This window comes from Eulemur rufifrons, chromosome 23, assembly GCF_041146395.1.
Source record: "Eulemur rufifrons isolate Redbay chromosome 23, OSU_ERuf_1, whole genome shotgun sequence".
NCBI lineage: Eukaryota > Metazoa > Chordata > Mammalia > Primates > Lemuridae > Eulemur > Eulemur rufifrons.
This window is the reverse complement of record NC_091005.1, coordinates 23,638,559-23,666,164: the sequence shown is the minus strand read 5'-3', so window position 1 is coordinate 23,666,164 and position 27,606 is coordinate 23,638,559. Positions and strand designations below refer to the sequence as shown.

General features: G+C 57.2%; 1 protein-coding gene across 2 annotated transcripts; it reads right to left on the bottom strand.

Annotated features, from left to right (window-relative positions):
- On the bottom strand, positions 1-27,369 carry NECAB2 (N-terminal EF-hand calcium binding protein 2). Of its 2 annotated transcripts, XM_069456346.1 has the most exons (13): positions 26,710-27,369; positions 23,565-23,589; positions 18,044-18,152; positions 15,937-15,962; positions 15,686-15,783; positions 8,765-8,901; positions 6,179-6,297; positions 5,901-5,980; positions 3,372-3,425; positions 2,768-2,880; positions 2,071-2,148; positions 911-1,002; positions 1-357 (listed from the first exon to the last, which is right to left on the bottom strand). In XM_069456346.1, the coding sequence occupies exons 1-13, from the start codon at positions 26,926-26,928 to the stop codon at positions 329-331; spliced, it is 1,179 nt and encodes a 392-aa protein (XP_069312447.1). In that variant the 5' UTR covers positions 26,929-27,369; the 3' UTR covers positions 1-328. The 2 variants fall into 2 exon arrangements, with proteins under 2 accessions (XP_069312447.1, XP_069312448.1); XM_069456347.1 differs by lacking the exon at positions 3,372-3,425 and having other exon boundaries at positions 26,710-26,945.
- Between the last annotated feature and the right edge of the window lie 237 nt (positions 27,370-27,606).

Sequence of the window (27,606 nt, the reverse complement as noted above, 5' to 3'; positions counted from 1 at the left end):
TTATTTGGCACCTGTGCCCAGCAGAGGACAGCTGCCTAGGGTGGCGCTGGTCACCTGGGCTCTACTGCCACACACGTGGGATGGGCCTAGGTTGGGCACTACGGGGTCACGGCTCCTACCAGGTAGAGAAATGTCAACGAGGGGAGGACAGAGGTGGCCGGGTGTGCGTGGCCACTCGCTGGGGGGAGAGGGGTTCCTCCTTCAAACAGCAGGGAGATACATTCGTGTTGACCAGAGGGAGGAGACAGCTCGTGTACCAAAGTTTCTAGAAAACGGATGTCCTTTTTGAGAGGAGGGGCGGACCCAGCCGCAGGCCTCGGCGAGGTGGTCAGTCTCGGCCCACGGTGCACCACACAGCTGGAGGGGGAGGGGGGAGGGGTGGGTTAGAGGGCAGGATGGTTGAACGGCCGCCCCGGTGGGCAACGGGGGAGGCAGAGGGGAGGTGGGACAGGGATCCCCTTGCCTGCTGCTGAGAGGTGGGAGAGCCGTCCCGCAAGCCCATGCCCTGTCACCAGGGCCCATTCTGGGCAGTGCAAGGGACGGCCTTTGCGCCTCCGTGTGACACAAAGGTGGGTGCTGTGAAGGTAAAGTCAATCTGGGGGTGAATGTGGGTGGGGACCCACAGACGGGTTGACTGGGGCCACCCTGCTTTCTCCCTGGTCTGTTCCGTGACTGAAGGGCCACCTTAGGGCTCTGGTCCCGGCCGTGGAGCTCTTCCTGCACCTGGGGCATTGATGTCAAGCGCTCACCTCTGGGCTGCTCCCTGCCGTTACTCAAGCAGAAGCGTCAGGGAGAGATTTGGCCCTGTCCCCCGGAGCTGGCACTGCCCTGCTTGCTGCCCCTGGGCTCCCGTCAGAACCAGAGCTCTACGTGGCCCCCTACAGTCCTGGGCCCCCGTCCCAGCCTCTACCTGGCACCGAGATCCTGGAGAGGGCCTCGGGCTGGCTCAGCGTGTCCACCTTGACGTGCCGGAAGGCCTTGCACACGGGGCTCTGCAGGTGCCTGCAACCCGGGGGACGCAGGTGAGTCGTGGGGCGGGGCTGGGGGTTGCAGGAGTGGAGCTCTCGGGAGGGGGGGGGGGTCCAATTCTAATCCTAGCTCTGCCTGTCGGGGCGGGGGAGCTTAAGAGCGGGGCTCGGAGCCATGGGGGGGAGCGAAGGCTGGGCCCAGGGAGGCTGCAGCCCTGAGGGAGAACAGCCTGTTCCTTTCCTCGCAGGGAGCGTCTGCAAAAGACAGACCCTGAACTGGGCCCGTGGCTGACACACCCTGCGAGCAAGGCCAGGCCTCAGGACGTGGGACTTCACCTCCTGATTTACCCCAGGAGGTGGGGGTGAAGCTGGCATCTGCCTTGGACCGCTGACACTGAAGCATGGACAGAGAAGAGACCGCACGTCCTTCCCTGGAGCCACCTACTCTTCAAGCAGCCAACCGTGAGTGTGCAGCAGGCGTGGGGACAGGGCTGGAGGGACGGGGTAGTGTCTGACAAAGGAGGAACGCCCAGGGCCTTTGAGGGATTAGCCTGGACGTGCTCTGAGCCCTGGGGCTTGAGCCCAGGGGTGGTCACCAGAGTTGACCTCCTCACCACGCCCCTGCCTCACAGACGAGCCACGGATCACGTGTGTGCTGAGGTACCTCCTCTGGGCCCAGCCCTAGTCTCCACAAGCCATTAATTAAGGCAGAGCCTTGGCCCTCCAGGGTAGGCCAAGGAGGACACGGCACTTTAGGAGCACAGAAGAGGCACTCTGGGGAAATCGGGAGGGCTTCCTGTAAAGCTGGAAGGGGTGAGGCCAGGGATTTGGGGAGGGGATTTTGACCCTTAGAACAGCAGTTTTCACATACGAGAGTCCAACCTTGGTGTCAAATCCTGAAACTTGGGGTGGGCTTGCCCGGGAACCTCCATGAAGAGCCTAGCTGAATGTGACCAGAGTTGGGTGGGGGGCAGGGGGGGAGTGTCTCACTACCCTTTGAAACTCTGCCTCCCACTGCACTGCACAGAGCCTTCTCGGGGGGCTCCTTGCCCTCCTCCAAGGGATACACGGCATCAAGGAAAGGGGCCACCTCCCCCCTCACCTCTTCCACTCCTCCTCTGTCTCCCAGAACTCGTAGATGACGAAGGTTAAGCCGTCTGACATCCTCACGGCAGCAATGCTGTGAAGAGAGAGAGGCTGTGGACTAACACAGGGCCACCCGTGTCCCCTCGAGGGGGCCCTCTGGACCGCAGACATACACAACAGCCACCTTCGACCTTTCTTTAGTCCCCACCCCACAGCCAGGCTCTGAGATGACCTCGGACTCCGGAAGCCTGACCCTGGCAGAAGCCTCTGCCTTTCTGATCAGAACCACTCGGAGCCGCCAGGACCAGCCCCGCCACCTCCAAGGCCTGGCCCCGGGGAGCAGCCAGTCAGTCTCTCCATTGAAGAAAATTGTAATGTAACAATGTTAAAATGCTTCATGTTCATTTAAAAAGATACTAATACTATCTTTACAAATCAATGCAGCATCTTTTCCCACCAAGCTCTTCGTGATCATCTCGCTTAAGCCTGAAAACAACCCGCAGAGCGTCCTGGGGCTGAGGGGGGCCTTACCCTGGGAGGCACATCCCAAGTCCCCCGGTCTCTTGTACCAGTGGGGAAGGGGCCCTGCCCCCCACACCCCAGATCCCGGCACCGGCCGATCCCAGCCCAGGCGGAGCATGGGGAGGCCCAGCGCCCAGCTCTCCCCCAGCCGTCCACCACCAGGCAGAGCTCCCTGGCCCGGGGCTACTCACTGGAAGCAGGTCCTTGCTCCGGCCGTGGCCCGCAGGTACTGGCGCAGGGAGTCCAGGAACTCGCCCAGCTGCTCGGGGCACACGGCCATCTCCTGCCGGACCAGCTGCAGGTGCTGCGGGGCCAGGGCGGGAGTGAGCGTGGGGAGCCCCAAGGCCAGGCCCCCCCCCGCCCCGATATCGTAAGCCCCGATATCTCCCTTATGAAGGGACAGGGCACTTGGGCCAACCCACCCCTTCTTATACAAGAAAATTGGCTATAAAAGGATAGAAAAAACAGCCAAATGCAGAAATTAGCCCCCACAAATGGTGACTACAGCCAAGGGCATTCGAGGTCCCCAAAACACGGCAAAACCAGTGATCAACAGAATTTGTTTCTGATGGAATCGGTGTTTTGCCATTAAGTTCTGGTGACCCCTTTGTTCCAGGTCAAAGTCCTCAGCCTCCAAAACACTCCTGCAGGGGTGGGGAATGGCCCCCAGGCCAGGGCAGGGTTTGGGGGCCCGATGCTAGGGTGGCATCTCCCTGCAGGGTGGTTCCGGGCAGGCAGGGGAAGGGTCAGGGACATCAATCCACCCGGATTTGAAGGGAAGGGGCGGGGCCTCACCATGTTGGTGCCCTCGTCGTCCGAGAGGCGCTGCTGCAGGTCAAACCACAGTGCCTGAAACAACAGAGCACAAGTGAGGCTAGGGACAGAGGCCCCGGGACTCACCACAGTGCCACTGTTGCACCTGGGGCCACCGCACAGCTCCAGCCCCTCTGCCCCAAGGTGCTGGGTCTCTGGGATCCCAGGCCCAGGCCTTGGTCCAGCCCCCACGCACTGTGCTGGCTCCGAGAGGACGCGGGAAGGCAAGGAAGGGAGACCAGCCCTAGGAAGTGGCAGAGAATCCCTCCGGCCCTGGCATCTGGGGCCACCGGGACAGACAGAGGCCAGGCCAACCCACTGCAGAGGGCAGGAAGGAGGCTCCACGAGTTCTGCTGGGACAGGGAGCTCCTGGGAGAGGCAGCGACAGGACCCAGGAAGCCCGAATCCAGGATGCTGGGTTTTGCCAAAGCCCTGAGGTTCCCCCCTCAATTTACAACTCACCCCAAATCATAAGCCCTGGCACCTCCATCTAACGGTCTGATTGGGGTGATCTGTTCTCTCTGGCCTTCCCCAGGCCCTAACTAAACTGTTTACAAATCCATCTCATCTAACTTTCCCAACGCCCCGCAGTAGGTGCTACCCACTGTAAGCTCCAGGATAGGAGGAACCGGCTCATCACCCGCACCCAGTGCCTACACGGGGCTGAGCGCTCACCGAGGCTCGAGTCTCATTGCATGCAGAGAACCCTGGCTCTGAGGGCACGAGAGCTGGTTCTTCTCCCTCGAACTGGGCAGCCCAGCAATCACCACCTCTGTGCCCGTCCTGGTCCATCCTCCACGAGGACAGACTGACTGTCACGATCACAAGAGAGCACATGTGTGAGAGTGGCTGTTAAGGGGCGGGTGATCGGTATAGTCACCACCTTCAAATTCTTTGTGTTCAAACCGGGGGCCCTGGAGTGGCCAGTCCTGGACGGGGTTCTGACTTCTCTAGGACACGAGGCATGAATGCCCCTAAGGGGTGAGGGACTGCCTGGCCAGGACGGCTGTTTTCATGGTTTTACAACCGTGTTCCTGGACTCCTGGAGGGCTGGACCTGGTTCCTTTTGGCTTCTCCCAGCCCGCAGAGCCATAGAGGATGAGGAAGGTGCGGTGGCCCCCATACTGCCCCATCCCTCCCCCAGCCTCCCTGCAAGCGCCTCCATCCTCCCAGCCCCGGCAGAGCCAGGCCCTGATTGGCCCCCGCTCGCAGCCCGGGCCAATCAGAGGCTGGCAAGGGGGGCCCCGCCCCATCTCCAGGACGCCCAGGTGCTCCGTGGTTACCAGCAGCCCGGTTGTTAGGGCGACCCGGGTGCTAAAAATAAGCTTCAAAGAGCTTCCCTCTGGAGGCGCCCACCGAGTTGTTATGACAACCGGGCCACAGGGTCCCCACAGAGCCCTCTCGCAGCAGCTGGCTTCAAGGTGGGGGGTGACCCCACCTCGGCCTCGCCCCTGCAGGGGGGAATGCACACCTCCTCTCTCGGACTCTGCTCCAGGGCACAGGCCCTGCTCCTCCGTGGGGGGAGCCCCTCGAATCCCTCAGAACTAACCCCCAAACCCATCAAAATAGTAACACCATTTGTAAAAGGTATAAAAGAAATACAAAAAGTAGAAGACATAAAACCACCTCAACCCTAGGGCTCTGAGATACCTGTGCCCTTGGCTTGTGTAGGTACCCGGGTGTGGCGTGTGCCAGTGTGTAGGTTCTGGGAGCAGCGTGTCTAATAATAATTGCCAACCTTACTAACTGCTAGCTACACGGGGCTCTGCGCTGAGCCGTCAAGACATCGTTTATCTCATCTTAGCAGCATCCCGATGCGGGGTCCTAATCTCCCGATTGTTTTCTGTACCATCAGAGAAGGAATCTGAGGCTCAGAGAGGGTAAGACACTGGCCCAAAGCCACACAGCCAGAATTCCAATGGTGACAGTCTGATACCTGAGCCCATCAATCCGAAAGCCCTAAGGCAAACTTTTTTCTCTCTTCTACCAAAGGGTCACACTGTGAGTACTCTCCCAAGGCAGGAAACACTGACAATGTGACTCAGTAGGGGCTGTGTCATTTTCTGCTACCGGGGCACATGCCACACTGCATTTAACAGACTTCCTACCGCTGGTCATTCCCTTGTTTCCACGCGCTCCTGAGTCACCATGTCTCTCATCCCGAAACTGCCTCCTGGCCACCACCTGCTCAGGCCACCTGCCTTAGGGCAAAGCCTCCTTGGAATCTCTGGACCCGTGCAGCATGGGACCCTGCCACCCACTCTCTGCCCCTGGAGCTGTCCCTCCTGCCTACCCACCTGCCCCTGCCACAGCCACATCAGTCCCAGGCTTTGTGCCGCAGTCGTGCGCGCTGTATCGCCACACTCCACCTAGGTGTGGCCTTCTCCAGACCGGGTCCCTGAGCCCTCTGCAGCCCTGACTTCCGTCCTGAGCTCCAGGCCTAACTCTGCACTCCCTGGGGACCGGGAGGGGAGGAGAGGAGGGACCGAGGTGGGCTGTGGTGGGGCTCACCTTGTTCTCCAGCCTGCCAATCAGCTCTGCCAGCCGGCTGATCTGGGCTTCCAGGCCCTCCTCCTTTGAGTCCTCGGTGACTGGGAAAGAGAAACAGACTGTGAGGTAGGCAGGGCCAGGCCCGTGGGGAGGAGGGACTCACCCAGCACCCAGCAGCCGGCCCCACCAGGGGCCCCAAACATGCCCCTCCCTCCGGAGTCCCAGTCCCCATCAGAGGACCCTCGGAACTCTTCAGGACCCCCGCCAGTGTCACCCCCACCCTGGGCCACTGCTCTCACCAGACGGAAGGCTCTTCCCTTGTTCCATGGCCATGAGCTTGTGGTTGGCAGCGTAGGGGGCAGTGGGGCTTCCATACCAGGTCTCTGCCGCGCCGTGGCTGGGTTTGCTGTGGTTCTGCCTGCAGTTTAAGTTGGGGAAACACAGACCACAGCAGCAGTTGCAGGGCCCTGACCACTTTCAGCAGCTTTGACAGGTGCTTACTAATCACTGATTGTCGGCTAAAACGTGGAACCCCACCCCTGAGAGGTGGGCATTATGGCCTTTATCTTCACAGAGGAGGAAACGAGCCATAAAGCAGGGCACTGGCCCTGCAGGGAGCTGGGCTTTGCACTCAGCTTCCTCCTACGACCCCACGGCCAGGCGCTGTTCCCGAGACTGAGGTCTGGGGCTGGGCAAGACCGAGCCAGGCGCCCGTCCCCGTCCCCATGGCTCACTGCTGCCCAGGCACCCGCCCAGCTGTGGAGATACCAAGTCTCCCTCCCTCCCTGCCTCACGAGAAGCCAGTCTGGTGTCTGGTGTCCTCTGGGGTGGGGGACCTGAGTTTACAGGACCCCCTTACACACACACACACACACACACACACACGTGCGCAGAGGAATATTAACAGGACAGAGATCTGTGCTCCTGACCTGGACTTTCCCCTGCTCACACCGGCACACACACCCCTGCCATGCGCCCTGCCAGGCACAGCTTGCCAGATAGCCACACACGCTGCCATGCCAAGTGCTATGCCTGGCACACAGTAGGGACTCAACACCCGCTCGGTGAATGACCAAACCCTCACATGCACAGCGACGCTGGCAAACTCCCCGCAGACACACACAGACCACCACACACACGCAGGCCCCTGAAGCCCTCTGTCTCTGAGCATCGCTGCCTCAGTGCGTTCTGGAATTCCTCTCCTGTGAGCTCTGGAAGCTCCACGAGCCTCTTCCCCGTGCCAAGGGAGCGAACCCAACTCCCCCGAGGGTGGGGAAAAGGCTGGCAGAGTCTTTGAGGTGTCAATCACAGCGTCTGTACAAACCAGCTGCAAATTAAATGTGTCCATCGGACCATGAAGGGTTGCTCGGGGAGGGGGGGGCCCGGGTGGCAGGTTTGAGCCGGCAGCTCGCGCCTGGAGCACACCGTCCCGGGAGGCTGCTCCGGGGCCAGGAGTCGGGATGGGCCCTGGGGACGGGCGGCCGGGAGCTGAAACAGCTAAGATCTGGGGAGGTTGGTGTGGAGCAGATGTCTCTCCCCAGAAGGACGTGCCACCCCCTCCACCAGCGTCCCGAAGTAAGGTCCCAGTGTGGGGGCGGGCAGGTGTGAGGTAGGACAGAGCCGGCACAGCGCAGAAAGGCGGCTATGAACTCGTGCAACGATGCTACCTGTTCTGTGGCAGGACAAAAATGGCAAGTTTTTGACCAAGACAGTAACGACAAACAAAGGAATCTAACTGTCAGCTGGGGAACCCAGAATCCCAGGGCCGATCACAGATGCAGAGTTCGGGGCACCGTCACCGTCACCGGGGCGTCTGACCAGTGGGTGGAGCCGGGGGCTCAAGAATCTTGTAAGTTTCCCAGGTGTCTGGCCGCAGGTGCTCAGAACAAACCCATCTGGGGAACAACGTGAACTGAACGACCTTCACCACCGTATCTGATGGGGACCAGCTCCTCACCAACAAGAAACACAGGCTCAAACCCCCCGCCCACCGCAGCCCGGCATCCCGGCTCTGACACCTCTGCCTGGGACGTCGTTCGAGGCTCCACAGAACCTGGGCGTTCTCTCTGCTTCTTCTCTGTGCCGGGCACACCAGCTGTTCTGGGAAGAGCTGGGCAGAGATGGGTGTGTCTCAACTTGGGACAGCAAACAGGAGTGATCGTGGCCCCCGGGGGGCTGGTACTGCTGAGCCAGAAGTAGAGAACTACCCCTCCCCTCCTAAAACCCACCACCCGAGAGGGGACCCCAGGTGCTTCCCCATGGTTCAAAGGACACAAACAAGGCCTTACGTAACACAATACTGTGAGAACATCACTCCATTTTCACCTCTCTCTCAATCCTCCTAAGCAAGTCTAACCTCACCGGGAAAGTCTCACCGTGGCCCTACTCTCTCCTCTCAACAGAGAGGGAGCAGCAGGCAGGATCCGAGCAGGCCGTGGGCAACAACAGGGGCTTACTTTTCACTTCCTTCACTTACGGCGTGTGATGCTTATTTTCCAATTATTGCAGCCACATACCATTTCCTAAACTTATTTCCAGCTTTAAAAAGTGCGCCAGACTATAGACTACGAGCACACGGGGATGGGGCAAAGCGGACTGGAGTCTGGGAAGCAGCGTCGTAGCCGTGTGTCCGTGCCGTGTGTACGCACACCAGGCGTTCTTCCGAGCACACACTGTCTCATCCAATCCTCGCAGTGACCGAGAGACAGGTCTACAGTTGTCCCCACGTTACGGCTGGAGCAATGGAGGCAGAGAGGGAGGTGCAGGCAACTTGCCAAAGGTCCCCCAGCTCTTAGGGACACGAACTCTCCCGCGGAGCAGCAGGCTGGCGGTGTGCACGCGCACCGCCCAGCCCCACGTGGCCGCCACGCGTCTCACCCACCCACCGGATCTGGTTGGTCTGCTCCTCGATGGCCTCCACCGCGCTCTCCACAGAGCTCAGTAGCGACTGGATCTGGTTGGCCGTCTCCTTCAGGAGGAACCGGGTGACAAACTGGTCCACGTTGCTCCCGCCCTCGTACACCTGTGGAGGGCAGGGAAGGGGCGCTGAGGGGCACGGGGCTGGGAGGGAGGTTGGACGCGGCGTCTAGCGTGGGAGCTGGGGGAGCCACTGGGGTCAGCGACTGTGTCTTGCAGTGGGAATGGGGGGACCCCACCACTTCCTGCATCTTGGAGGCTGTGGGGTCTCCAATAACAGGGGCCGTAGATTCAGAGACCAAGGTTTGAGCCCTGACCTCACCACGGACTAGCTCTGTGGCTCTGAGTGTAACCGGGTCACCGCAGTATCTTACAAGGTCGTAGTGAAGATTAACGTACATAAAATGCTTGGCACAGTGCCTGTCACGTAGCAAATGCTCAAACAGTAGCTGCTATGACAAGGACGGTGGTGGTGGTGGCAATGATTGGTGGTGGCGCTCTTGTTCTTGCTGTGACAGGGATAAGGTATTAGGGACCACCGCCTCTGCCTCCTTCCTCCTCCGAGGAGGACTCTCTGGACTCCTGGGTCTTCCTGCTGCTACTCAGAAAAATGACAGCACAGAATCAAAAACAGCCAGCAGAGGCCCCCACGGAAGGTACCTGGAGCTCAGAAATCAAAAAGAGGGGGTGAGAGAGGAGTCGGGGGGGTACAGGGAGACTTAGTGGATGCCACAAGGAGGAGAACTCTGAGGAAAAGACAAAAAAAAGAGGGTTTTCCATGAGTTTTGCTCTGTGGTGTGGGACAGAATGTCCCCCCTTGTCATGAGATTTCAGCAAAGACATTTCTCAAGGCTTCTGCATCCATTGGAGAGTCTCTGGGCTGCCTCACGGCGGAAGGGAGACGGCTCTGGCTTAGCCACATCATTCAAGGATGAGACGACAAAAATGACACCATGTTGGGGGATTCTGGGTCTCCCGAACCCCGTGATTGCTCTCCCGGCCTCCTCCACCAAGACCCCGCCTTCCTGAGCCACCTGCCCGGGGCATCTTGGAACTGTGCCCAGCCCCTGGCAAGGCAAGAGAAAACAGGGCTCTCAAGGAAAGCAAATTAAACCATCCATCACTCTGACTGGAAATTAATTAGCAATAATTGCACAACGGGAGACATGGCCGAGAGACAGCCCGGGGAGTGCATGAGGGGGAGGGGCGCGGGGACCGCGGAGCAGGCAGGGAGGTGGCCGTCCTCTGGCAGCCAGACCAGGGCCCCCCCGGACAGCCCCTGTGGAGGAAGAATTTGTGGCTGAAAGAGCATCAGGTTCTGGCAGCCTGACGGATGGCAGTGGCCCGTTATCCTTCCCAGCAGACAGCCGAGACCACACATGATCCCGTGATCGACGCGCTCCAGACAAACAACGGCCAAAGGTGAACAAGAAGACCTACCCCGATAAAAAATTTAAACACAAAGAAAAAGGCTTTTAGAAGCAGGTCAAGCAGAAAAACGAGCTGAAGTGTGTTACAAGCACCCAGACCAGTGCCCAAGGATGTGGTCGGGGATCAGGAAGTATTACCGGTTAGTTGAATTCCAAAGACGACAAGTTCTTTTCAAAGGGGTAAGAGAAAGCTCTTACAGATTTCTCCTTTGCCACGGTCAACGCCGCAGCCCAGATTCCAGATGGAGGGTCACACCTAGAAATGGTGCATCTAGTGGACAAGTCACTCATTTGCAGAACAGGGAAATATTTAAGAAATCTGTACAACTCTGAAGTGTTACCAGATGAGCACATTTCTGCAAAGAATGCTTAAGAATTTCTCCTAAATCATCTAGGCTTAAGTTCGAGAAAGAATTCTTGAATAGGGAGGTTGTACATAGTAGTAAATGGTCATCATTCAACTTCAGCATGAAGGGTCTAGATGTCAGGAAATCAGAACATTAACCATTAATAGTTTGATTTCAACTATATTGGATTAACTCAATAAAGTGTAGAAAAAATAGCCGAAAAAATCTTAAAAATTTCTTTTATCTATAAAGGGAATAAAAAGTGTTTTTTACTAGCTAAATATAAAAATCAGATTAAGAAGGTTAACAATGTATTTTTCAAGTCATTAGTAAAATGAAAGCTAGGATTTTTTTTACCTTCTAAAGCATAATCGATGATATAAAGCAGAGGAGCCCATCACAAGTTGAAATGTAAAAGAGATGAAGAAAGCATGAAAAATGGGAATGAAACATCGTAACAGCAGTCAGACCAGACAGAACAAGCACAATAAAAAAACGTAGCCTAAATTCCCCCATGTTGGGAGAGACAGTCCCAGAGCTGATTAAATAAGATCCAGCCAGAAGCACCTAAACCAAACAGCACCGAGGATTTACAGAGGAAAGCCTGTACAAAGACCCTGTAACCAAATTTGATCAAATGAACGGGACCAGGTGCAATATCACTATCCAGGTAGAATTTAAATGAGAAAATATTGCATAAGCAAGAAAGGTAAGAATACAATGGCCAAAGACAATGTATAACGAGGACACAACATTATTAAATTTTCATACACTGGGAGAGGACATTGCTATAAACACAGCTATGGTGACCTGCATGGATACAGCCATTTTATAAAGCAATTTTGCTAACATCAGGAGCCTTATTTAAACTGCTCATATTCTTTAACCCTGCAAATCCCCAATTCTGATAATCTATTCCTAAGAAATAGTGCAAAATGTGTTCGAATATGTGTGCCCCAGGGTATTAAATACAGTATTACTCACAAGAGCAAAAAAAAAAAAAAAAAAAAAAATGATCTAACACGTGTTAGAGGAAAAATAAGTAGATTTAAATAAGAATACTTAAAACGATGCCTTTGAACAGTTTTAATAACATGGGAAAAGTATTAATATATTAGGTAAAAATGCAGGAAATTTTTATACACAGATCATAACTATTAAGGAAATACACGTGGAAAAAGGCACAAAGGTAATAACCTAAAATGTTAATGGTGTTTCAGGATAGTGAGAATTAGTGATTTGAAATTTCCTTTATACTTTACTTCCTACATTTTGCATATTAAATATCTACCATTTACATAAAAAGATAACAGAAGTCTACATGCAAACAACATGGCTAAAAATATAGAAAGGAAAAACATTAGAAATACAAAGATTAAATGAAAACACAGTTTGGGGTGAGAAATGAGCTCACCAGTGTCTCGCAGGACAGATAAGTTAGCTGATAAACAGGGACACAAAAGCTGTGTCAGGAGAAATAGTGACAGTCTTTGAAACAGGCAGAAAAATTCTTGGGTTTTTTATCTAGTAAACTTTTCTACATTACTAAGTCTTCCCTTATTTTAGAGCTCCTTTTAAAACCCTATTAAGATGTAGAAAATTTATAATAATGCAAATAAGTCTCTTCCACAGAAACGCATTTGAGTCTGTCTGGCAGAACACAGTTGACGGCGGCCCTGCGTAGTGGCCAGGTTTGTGTTTGTTCACGAGTTTATTCCAGAATTCCCTGTCACCTGTATGGTTTTCACAATAACGAGTTAAAGAAAGTTTTTGATATGTACCTTTTAAGATTTGTAGAAGAGACACGATTTAACCTTTTTAAAAAGCTCTTGTAACAGCACATTTCATAACAAAAAAAGGATAGCTATTTTTAATTTTGATATTCTGCAAGCACAATCTACATCTTTCTCAAGCATCCATGAGATGGTTATAAAAACAAAATATTATGTGATATCTCAATGAGGATATCTCAATATATTAAAAAACAGAGCAGAAACTTTACTGGTCACTTAGTTGTATCCTAACAATGAAATGAGAAATGAATGAGAACATAGACTATTCAAAGCAATACTGAGAATGAATAAACTACACATTAAAATCTATGACTGCCATGAAAATACCAAAGGTGAATTTTTAAAAATTTTGAACATTATCAAAAAAAGCAAGCATTCCATTTCACGTAAGAAAAAAAAACGGCAACCACAACAAACCCAACGTAACAGGAGGGAAAAAAAAAACAACAATGGCAGGACTATAAATATATCAGATAATGTATCATGAAATTTAAATAAGTGTGCCAGGAGCTGGTTATTAGAAGAAACAGCTCATTAAAATGGGAAAAACTGTAAATATAAGGTTTTAAAATTTAGGAAAAGCTATAACATCACATATTTTATTGAACTTAATCTGCATTAAGTGCCTGTTTTGTGTCAGACAACATTTTGGATTTTTTAAATAATCATAAGAACACACCATGCATACTTGATCATAAAACTGAACGTGTCTAGGATGGCTTTGTTTAAAAGTATACTAAAATGGCCCGGGCACAGTGGCTCATGCCTGTAATTTCAGCACTTTGGGAGGCTGAGGCAAGAGGATAGCTTGAGGCCTGGAGTTTGAGACCTGCCTAAGCAACGTTGTGAGACCCTATCTCTACAAAAAAATTTTAAAACATTAGCTGGGCATGGTGTGCACCTGTAGTCCCAGCTACTCGGGAGACTGAGGCCGGAGGATCACTGGAGGAGGCCCAGGAGTTGGAGGCCACAGTGAGCTGTGACGATGCCAGTCACTCCAGCCCGGAAAATAGAGTGAGGCCCTCTCTCACAAACCACCCCCCAAAACAAAAATGGACACAGAAAGTAAAAAGCTTGACGACAATTAGAGTTGACCTTAAAATAACTATGGAAACCATCCCCTCCCCTATTTAAACACCTTGACTGAAGACTTATGGATAAATTCTATTTTTGAACAGAAAAATGAATCTGTGTTAGAGAAGCTAAATCCCAACACAGAAAACATTCAGCACCACCTCCCAAATCATTCCCAACCTAACATCCAATCTTAATTCCCGACGGAGACAGAGAGATAAAACGCTCAGCTGGTGACAAGGATTGGGCGATGTGATAAAAGAATAATGTATCAATTAGAGTTCATCACAGGGAGCTAAGGATTGTTCAATAGGAGAGAGTCTAAAAATAGAATCCACCCCATCGATAGCTTAGGGAAAAAAATCTTATGATCATTTAAAAATACCGAAAAGGCATTAGAGAAAATTCACTACCACCTCCTAAGACAAAACTGAACAAAGGGAATGCAAAAATATTTCTCTAACATGCTGAAGAGGGTTCTAAAATAAGAGCTGGTATTAATATCCCAATTAGCGGAGAAATACTAGAGAGAGACTTGACAATCAGAACTGAAACACGCACGCCTGGCCTGGCCCAATCACGGTCTTTTAGAATTTGGAGAAAACGCAATAGGACACGACAGGGAAACGAGAGGATACGTTAGAAATGCACAGCTGACGCCACCAGGTGACAAGGACGCCATGGCTGCGTCTCAGCGACAGCCAAGGAGTCAACTAGAATCAACGGGTACAAGAAAAGCATGTAAGATAAAATCAGTGAGCTGTTCTACAAAAACCAGTCAGAAAACACAAAAAAGAAATGCCAGTCACCTCGGTGACAACCTACCGTCACGACGACCACTAAAAACCCACCAAAGACCCCCTGTCCCCCCGATATGCTGTGTGTGTGACTTCCGAGAGCAAAATCCCCAAAACTAGCCTAGCAGACCTCTCTCCTCGATGGAGAACGATGTCATGTTCCAGAAAAGTCTGACGGAAGACCAAGGAGCAACCGCGGGTGTCAGCAACACCTGGCAACAAGGTCGCCAGAAGCGGCCCAGTCCACAATGAGAAAAGTGAGGCTCGAGGGGGCGGTCTCAGCCGCGCAGAGCCGCCCCACCCGTGGGCGTGCGGGGACCTCACACAGCCCGTCAGGAGCAGAGCTGGGCTTGACACCCCTGTCGGGTGACTCGGGGGCCTGGGATCTCGCCAGGCTGCCGTCTAATCCCCCGCCGCCCTGGGACGTCAGGAAGTCACACGCTATTCCACAAGACAACTGTAAACGGCATGTTTACACGGTATGAAAACATGCTCTAACACAGCAAGACTCAGAACAGTGCGACGCTGGGACAGCCATGGCGATGTGGACGGGGGCGGCTCGGGGAGGTCCGGCTATTTGGGGACAAACGGCAAGAAAGGGATTCTCCGACACAGCGCAGGCGGCAACTGCGCAGCAATGGACAATCCCACGGCATCGGTCTTAACCTGTATCTGGGCATACAGTAGGAGCCTAATGACAAAAACCAGCCGTTGCCTTTGCTCTGTGCCAGGCCCCGTGCTAAACAGCTTAGAGGCCTAACTTCATTCGTTCCTCTCAAGGACTCTAGAAGGCAGATGCTCCCATTTCACAGATGGGGAAACTGAGGCTCGGAAAGGGAAATGACTGTCTCAGGCCCTGCAGCCGGGTCTGGCTGACTTTACCAGCTGAGCTCTTGGCCTCAGCCAGCAGACAGGCCAGGCTTTTCCGGGCTCCCTCAGCTCAGGGCGCTGGTGGGCTGCGGCCCGGAGCACCTGCCCGTCCCTGGCCATTGCCTGCTCCCAGCCCCCTCCCCATGTGCCCCCGGGCAGGCCTGGAGCCCCACGCCGCACCATACCCTCACCACATCCCTGACTCGCTTTCCCTGCTCGTCCCAGCCAGCGGCTACGGCTGTCTGGCTGTGACTCTGTGAGTTCACCTCTGTCCCCACAGTTTGCAGTGGGGAAGTAACAGCCACCCACAGGGCTGCCGTGAGGATTAAACGAGATACTGAGCATTGAGCACCCAGTGTGGGGCCTGCCCGTCCTAGGTCCTCCTCCAGGGCATCGACAAAGCTGCTCTGCTCACTTCACAGTTTACCTCTGCTCCCTCGAGGAAGCCCCAAGCAAAGCCCCCCGCCCCAGCCAGGCCCACTCGGAGCCTGTCACCCCAAATCCAGGCACCCCTGGGTAACGATGCCGGGAACCACCGGAGCCGCGGCAGCACGTCCGCACCCACCCACACCCGCCGACCTTCTTGGTGTAGCCCATGGCCTTCAGGACAGAGTGATTGAGGGTCTCCAGGGAGGCCAAGACGTCCTCATAGTCCCCCATGTGGTCCACGAAGTAATCTGGGGAAGGAAGGGCAGAGGTCGGGGGTCACAGGGCATCCTGCCCCTCCCGCTGGGCCCTCCTGCTGGTCGGGCCTATGCTCCCCGTACCTCTCCCCTCCCCCAGCCCCACTCCTGCACCGCCATCTTAGTCCCTGCAGAGCCAGCACCTACCACACAGCTCCTTGGTGTCCACGTGGCTGCAGAGAGGAGGCAGAGGGACAGATGACAGACAGACAGACAGACAGACAGACAGAGAGGGAGTTAGCAGGCCCGGCCCTGGCAGTCTGTAAACCACCTGCTCTCTTTCACCCTACCTGCTGGCAGCGTGAGCCCCACTTTATAGATGAGGGGGCAGCAGGTAAATGTCACTGCGCAGGGAACATGTCTGTCTGGCCGCCCCACCCCCATTTCTGTTCTCTCCCCCACGGCCGACCACATCGTGAACAGATGGCACCAAGGGGCTGAGCTGGGGTCAGGAAAGGGGAGGGGGAGAGTGGGGCCCCATGACTATTATGGGCTGTCAACAAAACTCACAGCTGTGCCCCACCCCCGACATCCCCGCCTGCTGGGTCTGGGGGCTACACCCGGCTCCTACAGTGTGGAAAAGGGTCCTGCCGTTTCTCAGGAGGGGAGGCTGAGCACAAAAACGGCCCCCACGACAAGGAAGGGGCACACACAGCCGTGAGATCAGGAACGCCATGCTACAGTGAACGGGCGGTTCTGACCACCGCCCCCTCTGGGCCCCAGCTCCCTCCTCTCAGGGAGGAGGCGGCTGGAACAGCATGTGCTTGGTGGACCCCAGGTTCGAGAAGCATCTGGATAGAAGGCTTCCAAGTGACCAAATAAATCTCGGCCTTGCATGCTGTGTCTAGGAGGTTCCTCAATTTACATTTCATGTTCAGAGTCCTGACAAGTCCTGCAGAAAGCAACCCTGTAATTTTGCTTAAACTAGCATTTCACAAATCTTTCTGATTTGCTGTTTTGTAAATTCTGTGGGCAGAAAGCCAATTCAGCATCCCAAGGAGCTACTGTTTGTAGCTCACACTTTGGGGAATGTTGGAGAGAATAATGCTAAAGATCCTCAGAGCTTGGACCTTCCACATGGTGCAGCCACCCTCAGCCCTCCACATGTATTCTCAAGGTTACACTTTCAAACAAGCGCCCCCACCTCCCTCCACCTCCACCCTGCTGGCCCAACACAAAGGCACTGAGTGAGAATGAATAAATCAGTGGGCACCTGCCTTGGCCCCTTCAAAGCTCCCCAGGAGGCTGCAGGAACAGCTCAGAAACCTCTATCTGGCTCCACAGACAAAGCCTTCAGCTCTGGAGTCTGCAGCCCAAAGCCATTTCTTCAAAGTGGCCTTTCCCAGACAAGGAAGCCTGCTCCACCATCCTGGTCCCCAGCCAGCACCTCCCAGGACACACTGACCCCCAACTTCTGGTCCAGACCACCACTGTCCTGGGTCCCTTATAAACTGCCATGGTGGTAACTCCTTGTCCAGACCATGTCTAGCCAGTCTCAGGGGACCCCAACTTATAAAATCTGCCCAAAGTAGCCCCCTAAAAACTCTGGTCCTCATCACCTGCATCGGCCTGAGGAAGGTGACCAGGAGGGACCGAGGAGGGGACTCAGACCAGTCCTGTCTGGGGAATCCCAAGGAAAAGGACTGGAGGTGAATTTGGGGAAAGGTCAGGGCTGAGTTTGGGTAGAACGTGCATTTTGTACCTGATTTAGACATGGGTTGGAGCCAGAGATATTGGCTGATTCTGAGATGCGGGTCAGGCTATGACTGGTTTGGAGAAAAGGTTTAGGGACAGTGGTAGCTTTCAGGTTAGAGTTAGAATTAGTATATTTGGTTCCAGTTTGGTTTAAAACAGGGTCAGCGTTAAGGTGAGGCTCAACCACAGAGTTCATGCTGGGGCTGGGAGAAGGCGCCAGTGCTGGGGTCAGAACTGGGCAGGGTGAAAAGGGTGAGGTCACTGCCAACGTCCCATTTTCATTATCCTATGTATGCCGTACAATGTCGGGAGCCTCTCCTTGGCCACGAGTGCTCAGAAAAGACAAACTTGCGATAGTAGCCAACGCAACATCAGTTTGCCCACTCCCCACATCACCCCAGGCAATGAAGGCCAAATAAATCTGACTTTTGGATTAGCAAATTTGGGGATTTTCAGGTCTCCCACCCCCTACAGGAGACTGGAACATGGAGACTGGATGAGAAGGAGGACCCACAGACCCACGCACACCCCTACTCCAGCAGCCAGGACTCAGGCTCACTTGGTGTTGTCAGAATCAATCGTGTGAAAGAGATCCTCGAGTTCTTTCTCGTTGAGGACGCCATCTGCAAAGAAGAGCTGGAATTCCTCCAAGGACAGCTTCCCATCATCTGCAAGGAAGGAAGACAGGAAAGCGGCTGGTGTCTGCAGAGATAAGCCTGGCAGGGCTGGAACAAGCACGGCCCCCAATCCAGGCAATCCCGCAATCAGCTAATCAACCCCAGCTCAGATAATCCCTGCCCACTAGGCTGATCCCCACACCAACAGATAAACTCCACTTTAGATAATCCCCACCTGCCCAGCTAATTCCCAAATTAACCAGTAAACTCCAGTTCAGAGAATCACTGACTCATCCAGCTAATTCCCCAACAGCAGACCAACGCCTACTTCCAGAAAATTCCCAAACCACCAAATAATATGACAATAGCTAGTTCACTGGGGTGCACCATGTACCAGATATTTTTCATGCATTCAACAAATAGAGAGTATTTGCCAAGCAATCTTCTCTCATTCGATTTACACAACCACCTGGAGGTAGGTGCTATTTAAGGCAGCCCAATTGTATTATAGTGATTGCCTAATGTAACACCACGGGTAAGAGGCAGATCCAAAGCCGGGCAGTCGGAGGAACCACTGCTCTGTTGCTTCCAAATGCCCAGACGGTCTCCCCACACCCCCTTTTCCAACCCCAGCACCTAAGCCCTGACTCTGGGAGAAGGAATGACCCCTGTCTTCTGTGCCCCATCCACAAGGCAAACTTCAGGCCCTTCCCTGAGGCAGCTTTTGTGGGGTCTCACATGAGACACCTGCTGACGGCTGACACAGAGTTCTCACCGTTACCTCCTCTGCCAGGCCACTGATATGGCTGATAAGATGCCAAGCTACAAAGGAAGGAGGTGCCAGGCCTGGACTGGGGGCTGTGGCCCGCAGGAAGGGCCTCCAAAGCCAACATGTTCCACCTGTCCCAGCCACTCCCCTCCCTGCAGTCGCTCTGGGCACCTGTATCTCCTGGGGACACTTGTGGCCCCAGCCAGGAAGGTCTTGCGGGTTTGGGTGAGATTGGGCCACGGAGGGAGGTGGCTCAAGCAGAACATCAGCGAGTCCGGGAGAGGCAGTCCCCAAACTCCAGCAAGCCGGTGTCCCCGCCTGCCCTGTTGCCACCACCCCCTCCCCTCCAGGATCTAAGAATGGTCCCTGCTCCTCCTTAAGGGACACTATGTCTGTGAGGGGCAGTAGAGGTCAGGGAGAAGGGGGAGCCCGTGACATTTCCTGGCCTTCAGCCTCTGCCCAGACCCCTTCCATGATGTCAACAGAGCCTGCAATCAAAGCTGGTCCTTGGGACAAAGACCCCTCTGAGTCCACATGGCACCTTCCTGTGGATTAGGAAGAGATGCCCCTTTCTCCAGTGGGGGGCCAGAGCCCATCGTCAGGGCACGTGGGTTTGCAGAGGAGTGCAGCCTGGATCGGAAGCCTTCCACTTCCTCAGGTGAGTGCCCTTGTGCAGGGCACAACCTGCCCAACCAGACGCAGCAGACCTGCTTGGGTTCAGAGTGGAATTTGTGCTCAAACTGGAAAGGCTCTGGTGCTTCTGTCTCTGCTCCCGGCAGCTCTGTGGCTGCTCAAAGCAGGGCGAGAGCGCACGCTCAGGAGAGAGGGGTCCTCAGACTCAGTGTGGGTTCACCCACCTGTTATCTTTTCTGCCCCTAAGCCGTAAGCTGTCAGGGGCTGGGAGAGAGAAAATATGAACACATGTGCGTGTGGGGGACTACGGACAGCCTCTCAATATTCCCTCCGACATCCCCGCTCAAATCTCAAGGTCACAAATGAAAAAGGAATTTCTAACTTTCAAAAACAAAACCAACCCCCCCCAAACAACTCCCCCCAACATAAAAGACCCCAGACCCAAACAACTGTGGAAAGTCCACAAAATAACTGTGAGATCCGTGAAATCCAAGTTGTCAACTCTTTGTATTCCGAGAGCGAGGACACGTCCCAAGTTTCTCCAGCAAGACTGAAAATAAAACCCAGGAACCACAGTGCAGGATCATGGCAGACACGTGTGTGTGCGGGGGGGGGGGGGTGGTTCTTCCGTGTATTCAATCCTTTAGTCTTCATAACACCCCATTTTAGAGAGCGGTAAACTGAGGCACGGGGCCATTAGGGGACTTGCCCGGATCCTACAGCTCGAGAGACCTCCACCTACCCACCTCCTCAGGCCTGTGCAGGCACCGTGGTCCCCTCTGCACCCGGGGAGAGTGGAGGCCCGTCAGGCGCCCCGATCACAAAGCCTTCCGGCCGACCTTTACCCCAAACGCCTGACCACAGGCCTGATGAACGCGCACCACATCGTGAGGGGAAAACCTCCCCGGCCCGGGTCTCTGGTCCAATTACACAAGCCAAGCCGGCCTGGCACCTCCCCCTTCCACTGCAGACTCGAGGAGAGCCACCTGCAAGTGTCCCTGCTAATGAGCACGAGCTCAGTCTCCGTGATGGTGACCTTTCAAATGCCAAGAGCCTGTCGGTGTCCTGGAGGGAAAGCTGTCTGGCACCGGCCCTCTGCCACCCTCCTGGGTTTGTGTCCCAGGCTGCAGGCCGGGCCTCTCACATCCACCTTCCCCTGGGGACCGGGTGCCCGGTGTCCCCCTCAGCCAAGCAAGTCTCTTTCATGGGAACCGATCCGACGGGCCAGCCCCAAGCCTTTGCTCCTGCGACCTCTAAGGCCTCCTCCGCGCCCACCTGAAGGTGCCCCCACTGCCCTGGGGGGACTCCATCAGCCCTTCCTTCGGGCACCTGGGGCAGGGCCGGCCTCGCCCGTGTTAAACAACTGTGTGTGCGCTTGTCTGTGTATGTGTGTATCTGCCGCGACACCCGCACCTCCTGGCACGCCTGTTCTCACGCTACACGCGTCCCTGCTCTCATAGCACTTCCACGCCACCCCACGCCCCCACCCACACCCACACCCCCTCGAATCCCCGCACCTACGCGACACTTTTAAACCGCTGGTTTGAATCAGAACCTGCCGCACCCAACGAGGGCTGCTCAGCTGCCGAACGGCAGCTGCCCCCACCGATCCTCATCCTCGCTTCTGCCAACTGGAGAAAGGGGGGAGGGGCGATACTTCTCATCTCAGCAGGATCATAGCGAAGATCAAAGGAGAAAGTCCACTCAAGTCTTGGTGCATAATAGATGCACCTGCTGGCAGCCTCCACCAGACTCAACTCCCCACTGAGCACAGGGTGGAAATCAAACACCTGTTGACAGGCCAAACCAGCAGCCGGCCTTTCCCAAGACGGTCCACGCTACCAGCTGGGACTTATTGACTCTCGCCACGAGCCAAGCCAGGAGTCCACCTCGCTATCCTAGACAGCACTTTGGGGTGGGTGCTGTTGTCATTATTCCCATTAACAGATGGGGAAACTGAGGCACTGAGAGTCCAGTGACTTGTCTGAGTTGGTAAGCGGCTGAGCCGGGACTTAAACCAGGCAGCTGGGCTCCAGGCTGACCCCACGCTGTCCCCCAGAAGAGGAGCCCAGCCCCACCTGCCACAGGCCCAGGGCCTGGGAAATTCTCGGGGAACTGGCATCTCACACCCACATTAACCCTGGTGACAACCTCCTGCGGCCACACAGCGGTGGCTGGGAAGGTTTAAGGCTCGAGGAGGAGGAGGGGGGAGGGGGAGGGGGAGGGAGAGGAGGGGGAGGGGGAGGAGGAGGAGCAGGCTCTACCTCCGTGGGGGCCGCAGGAATGAAACTGGGAGTCCCCACAGCTGTGTTCAGGGGGCGGAAACATGGCTCCTGAGGAGGGGGGCACACAACAGGACGGAACCCCCTCTGTGCCCAAGGGGGACCTGGGTGCCACCGCCCACACTGCAGGGGCTCCTGCGGAGCCGCACACGCACGCATGACCGGCGTGCAGGGCAGTGGGTGGCGGGCACGCGCCCTGCAGCAGGTACAGAGACCACAGCTGCAGCCACCGGCACCACCAACAGCCACATGCACAGCCGCCTCCCACCAGCGAAGGCAGCTGGCGACTGTGAGTCTACAGACGTTCACTCAGGACCTGACGGGTGCCGGGTATCGGGCTCAGGATAGGGGACAGCCCCAAATCCCGACCCATAAAGACCTCCCACGGGCAATGAGGACACAGCCCCAGGCTGCCACACACTGAAGACCTGGAGCTCAACTCTAAGCCTTCTCAGGCCACGACGCTGCAGCCATTTCTCACGGGCCACGTTATCTCCCCGAGTCCCCCTCCTGCCTCTGCTCCATACGGAATCACTGCTGATGCTCCTTCACCCCGAGAGGCCTGGGGGGTCCCTATCACCCCCGGGGATGGGAGGCCAGGGAGGGAGATCCGTTGGCACCGATCCCAGCCCAGACTAGTGCACCTGCCTCCCGTGCCCCAAGGCCTCCAATTCCACCCCTGGGAGCCCTGGGGGCAGGGCCACAGTGACTCCCCAGGACGAGGTGGGTGCTGGGACCCAGGCCGGAGCTGCCATCCTGAACTCCAGCCTGTGCAGGAGAGGAGGCGCTGGGGACCGAGGGCCCTGGAGGCAGGTGACAGCTCCTCTGTTGCCTACTTTCCCCAGCATGGGCGTGGTACCTCAGGCGCATTTTCTCACGAAGGAACAAACAGAGCACTCCCTAACTCTCTTTAAAAACGTTTGTCACTGACATCTCCTCCCTGGCTTTTCTCAAAAGCCCAGGGAAGTAGGCAGAGCAAGTGTTATCACCCCACTTTACAGATGAGGAAACTGAGGCCAGGACAGGGAACATGCCTGGTTAAAGTCCACAGACAGTTGCCTTAAACCCCATAACAACAGATAACGACCAAGGTAATTAGAATAAGGTGTGAGCTTTTTGTTATTCTATTCCTCTGCAAGAGGTTCCCGTGTTCCCACGGGCCTCTCTAAACTCTCATTCTCAAGCCCCTCCTCTGTGGGCGGAGCCTTCCCAGGAGTCGGGAGGAGCCAGGAATTCCTCCGCCGCAATGTGGGCTCACACTGTTTGGGGGTCCGCGGGAGAGCCTCGATGGCATTCATGCAGCTGGGCAACCCTGGCAAGTCACTTAACCTCTCTGGGCCCCTATGACACCTATGACACCAATAAAACAGGGCAACAGCACCGAATGCATCAGGTCACTAAGAGTAGGAAGTGCACCGAGGCCTACAAAGGGCCTGGCGTGAGGCGGGGGCTTCCTCTGAAGGACGGTCTCGGGGCCCAGCCCGGCTACACCCAGGCCAAAGCACACCAAGCACTTCCCGTGGGCGAGACACCACCCCTGACATCCCAACGTCCCCTCACTGAATCCTCACGGCAACCGCTACTAAGCAGGAACTATTAGGAGACCATTTTACAGACAGGGAAACTGAGGCACAGACCAGCACCAAAGCTTGGCCTTCTGACTCTTAACCTTTAGGTTCAAGGCTGTCCATGTCTCCTATCCCAATCCCTTCCCGCACGAAGATCAGGACAGAAAGAGTTGTGTCCTCGCTCAGTGGACAGCCTGGGAGGGCAACTCACCATTTTTGTCCGCACGGCGGAAAATCTGCAGAAAAGAGAGGTCGAGTCAGCCCTGGGCCGGGGAGGGGCAGGCACCTTCCAGCGGCTTCTGACCGGAAGTGAGGTCCCTCTCCTCCCCCAGGAGCAGCTCAGGGGTGGGAGAGCTGAGCTCCCCGCTTCCCTCTCTCCAGGAGGAGCCCGGGGCTGGGACCCAGGGGCGGGGAGGGAGGCTTCAGGCAGAGACCCTCCCCGCCGTCCTCCGCGGAAGCAGCCGCCCCCTCTCCCATCTGTGCCGCCGGCCTGCCCATGGCCACGCCGGCTGACACACACAGCGAGCCCGCACACTCATGCTCACGCCCACACACATCCCTGCAGGTGTAGGTCCACAGCCACCGGGCCCGCGGCCCCAGCCCTGCCAAACGCTCAGTCGCACACAACCACACTCAGAATTAGCGTCCCAGGAACAGCCACAGCCTCTGCCACCGCACTCTTCCCAGAACCTGGGTCTTTCCAGGGAGGCTGGCTTAAGTCTGAATGGAGGTGTCTGCCAGGCCTGGGGACAGGGCCAGCCAGGGCAGGACTGCGTTCTTTTTGGGTGGGGGAGAAGCGGGTCACCAAGAGTGTGGAAGACAAGCTGCAGACAAGGTTGTGGCTGCATCAGGCAGGGATGGCGGGGGGCGGCCCAATGCACGCCAGCCTCAACTGCGAGACCCGCAGCCTCCTCCTCTGGCCTTTCCAGTGGCATCCAAATACCTGGGACAGAGCCGCTCCACATCCCCCTCAAGGTCAGGCTGCAGTGGTAGCTGTAGCAGTTCCTCCCTTCCCAGCCTGTTGACAGTTGTCCTCACCTGGGGAGCTTTGAGAGCCCCTGAGCCCAGGCCACGCCCCAGAACAACTAGGCTTCTGGGGCAGACCCAGGTGTCAGCGTTCTTAAAGCTTCCCGGGCACACTCAGGGTTGGCACCTGTGCGCCGAGAACCTGCTCCTCACAGAAGTGAGGTTCGAGGTCCTGCAGGAGCTTGTTTCAAATGCACAATGTCCGACCTGCCCCGGGCCCACTGAGTCAGACCCTGTCCTGCAGCCAGATCCTGGGGGGATTCACGCACCAGCACATTAACGTCTGACAAAGACCCCAGGGTATGGGGTGGCCCCCGCCCGTCTGACTGGCTAATCTTAGCAGGGAGGACAAGACCTAGGAAGGGGTGACAACAAGCTCAGTTTCCCCACTGTTTTCCCAGACACCAAGCAGGTTGCACTGGGACCAGGTAAGCCAGGTATGAGGTACTAGTCCCTCTGACCAGCCCACCTTGGTCCTCGCCCTGGGGCAAAGGGCCAATGCCCGTCTCCACCCCCCATCCCCCCCAAGCACGGAGACAGGGCATCCTGGGCCACCCATCATCAGGCACCCAGGCTGTGTCTGACTGAAGCAGCAGCTCAGGGCGGGCCCCCCAAACATGACCCCCCTTGGCTGAACGAGAAGGGACGGCAGTCATCAGCCCCTAGGGCCCGCTGCAAGACCCCCATGCGCTGCTCCTGACTGCGTGAGGCCCCTCGAGGCTGGGGATCCCCAGGTGCTCCCCGAGGCCTGACATGGCCAGGTGCCTGCTCTGGGCATGAATGTTAAACAAATGAATGACGTGCACACCTGGTGATGTCAGCTCCAGGAGTCTGCACGAGCACCCCACCCTGGCTCACCACCCCAGCTTCACAATGAGGAGATGAGGCTCAGAGCCCCACGCGGCCGGCACGAGGAGAACTGCAGAGCCCACCTCCCTCACTGCCAGAGGGGAGGAGGCAGGAGGGGTCTGCGCAGCTTCCCTGCAGGGCGGCCTGGGTCTGCCGGGCTCAGCCTGGGACTTCCAGGGGGATCTCTGCTGGGGTCCCAAGAAGGAGAGTGCAGCTGTGCAGGATGTGTGCAGCTGCGTGTGTGAGTGTGCACACGTGTGTGAGTGTGCGTGCACGAGTGTCTGGAGTACTAGTGCTCCCTCTGCCCTGCCCTACTCAGCCCTCCCTGGCCGGACCCAGCTATGGGATCCAGGAGCCAAGAAGAGAAGGAACAAGGAAGTGGGGAATCCTGGCTCCCCACCTCACAGGGATGCGAGGTACACACGTGTACACACTCATACACACACTCGCAGAAACATACCCACAACGCTCCCGGCAACACACACGCAAAACACCCCCCAGCCCCACACCAGCAGGCCCCTCACCAGGACATGCACCCCCACACCCCCACGAAGCCCCCCCACCTCCTCCAATACTCCCTGGAAGTCTCCTACCCCAAGACACCCCCCCTGAAGAGTCCTCCCTCAGGGGATGGGTGGGTGGGAGGCTCAGGTGGGCTTCCCAGAGGTGGGTGGTTTGGCTCCCAGAGGAGCTAGGAGGGGTGAGGGGGCTTCATAGGGTCTGGGGTCCATGAAAAGGACCGAGCTTTTGGTAGGGGAGGGTGGGGGTGAGGAAGAAATGGAGGACAGAAGAGGCGCGGAGGGGAGGGGGGTTGGGGTGGGGGTGGGGAAGCCCGGGGAGGGGGTGCAGGCTCAGGGCCGACGGGCAATGGCTCTGGCTCTATGGAAAAGAGCTGGAAGATAGGAAGTGGGAGGCGGGGGGTCTTCACTTTTAAAGTAGCCATGGCTGGGGCAGAGGGTCTTTGGGGATGAGATCAAGGGGGCTCAGGGTCTAGAGCAAAGAAGAGAGGCGGGGCCGGATTGCAAAGTATCACTCCGGGCAGGGATCGGGATGGAGGGAGGGGCTGGGGGCGGCGAGGGACTCCTGTCCCTCGGGGTAAAGGGTGGGGGACTGGCTAGGACAAAAGCAGGAGTGCAGTGGCCGGGTCCAGGGGGCTCACGGGTCCCGCTGTGGGCAGGGAGGATCCCGCAGAGTAGAGGGAGGGGACGGAGGAGGGGTCGTCCCTGTCGCGGAAGGAGAGACAGGGTGGAGACCAGCCCGGACGTGGAGGGCTGGGGTCGGGCTCCGGGACGCGGGGGGGCCGGGTGAGGGTCCTGTCCCAGGCCGCCAAGGGGGATGGGCCGGGGTCCCCAGCTCGGGGAGGAGGGGGCCTCGCAGATCCCCGCGGGGCCGGGGCGGGCGGGCGGCGTCGGGGTCCCCCGATGGGAGCCGGGGGTCCGGTTCGGCGGAGGCCGGCGCGGGGTCCGGCCGGCGGTACTCACGTCCAGGATGACGGCGGTGCCCCCGCGCGGCGCGGCGGGGCTGGGGCCGGGGTCCGCGGCGGGGGCGGCGGGGGCGTCGGGGGCCAGCGGCGCCCGGGGCTCGCCCATCCTGGCGCCCACCCAGCGCAGCAGCCCGCCCAGCGCCCGGCCCTGCGGCGGCGGCTCCCGGAGCAGCCTGTGCGCGCCGGCCCTGCACAGGCGCGCCGCCCGCTCGCACATCGCGCCGCGCCCGCCGCCGCCGCCGCCGCCGCCCGGAAACCCGCCGACCCCCGCCCGGCCCTCGGCCCGCCCCCGCGCGACCCCCTCCCCGGCGCCGCCCGCGCCGCCCCGCCCTCCCTCCCGCTGCCCCCGCGGCCGCGGACACCGCGGGGACTGGCCGGCGCCGGGGGACGGGGCGGGGGGGCCTCCGCCCGGACCCCGAGCCACGTGCCCGGTCCCCGCCGCCCCCAACCCTGCCGGCCGGGCGCGGCGGCAGGGGGCTGCCCAGCGGGGCGCGGGGCCTGGCGACTGGACCCCAGCCCGGCCGCGGAGGGGGCTGTCCCGAAGGCACGGGATGGGCGGGGTCCTGGGTGCGGGGGGGGTGTCTCTGCGGTCTGCCCCCCGAAAGTCTCCTGCTGCTCCCCCCTCAAAGTCCCCCTCCCCCCCGTGGCGCCGCCGCAGGGGCCGGAGCGCGGGTGTCCGGCGGCCCGGGAGCGCCCTCTGCCGGCCGCCGCTGCGCGATTCGCGCCCACGCGCCCAGCTCCGCGGCTCCCACGGCACCGTCCTCGCCCCCCGCGGGCGTGCACGCCTGGTCAGAGACCCCCGCTGCAACGCAACGCCGAGACTGCCGCCACGTCACACCCATCCTTCTACCCACTCTCCCACCCACCCTGCCACCCGCCCATGCCTGTGTCCATC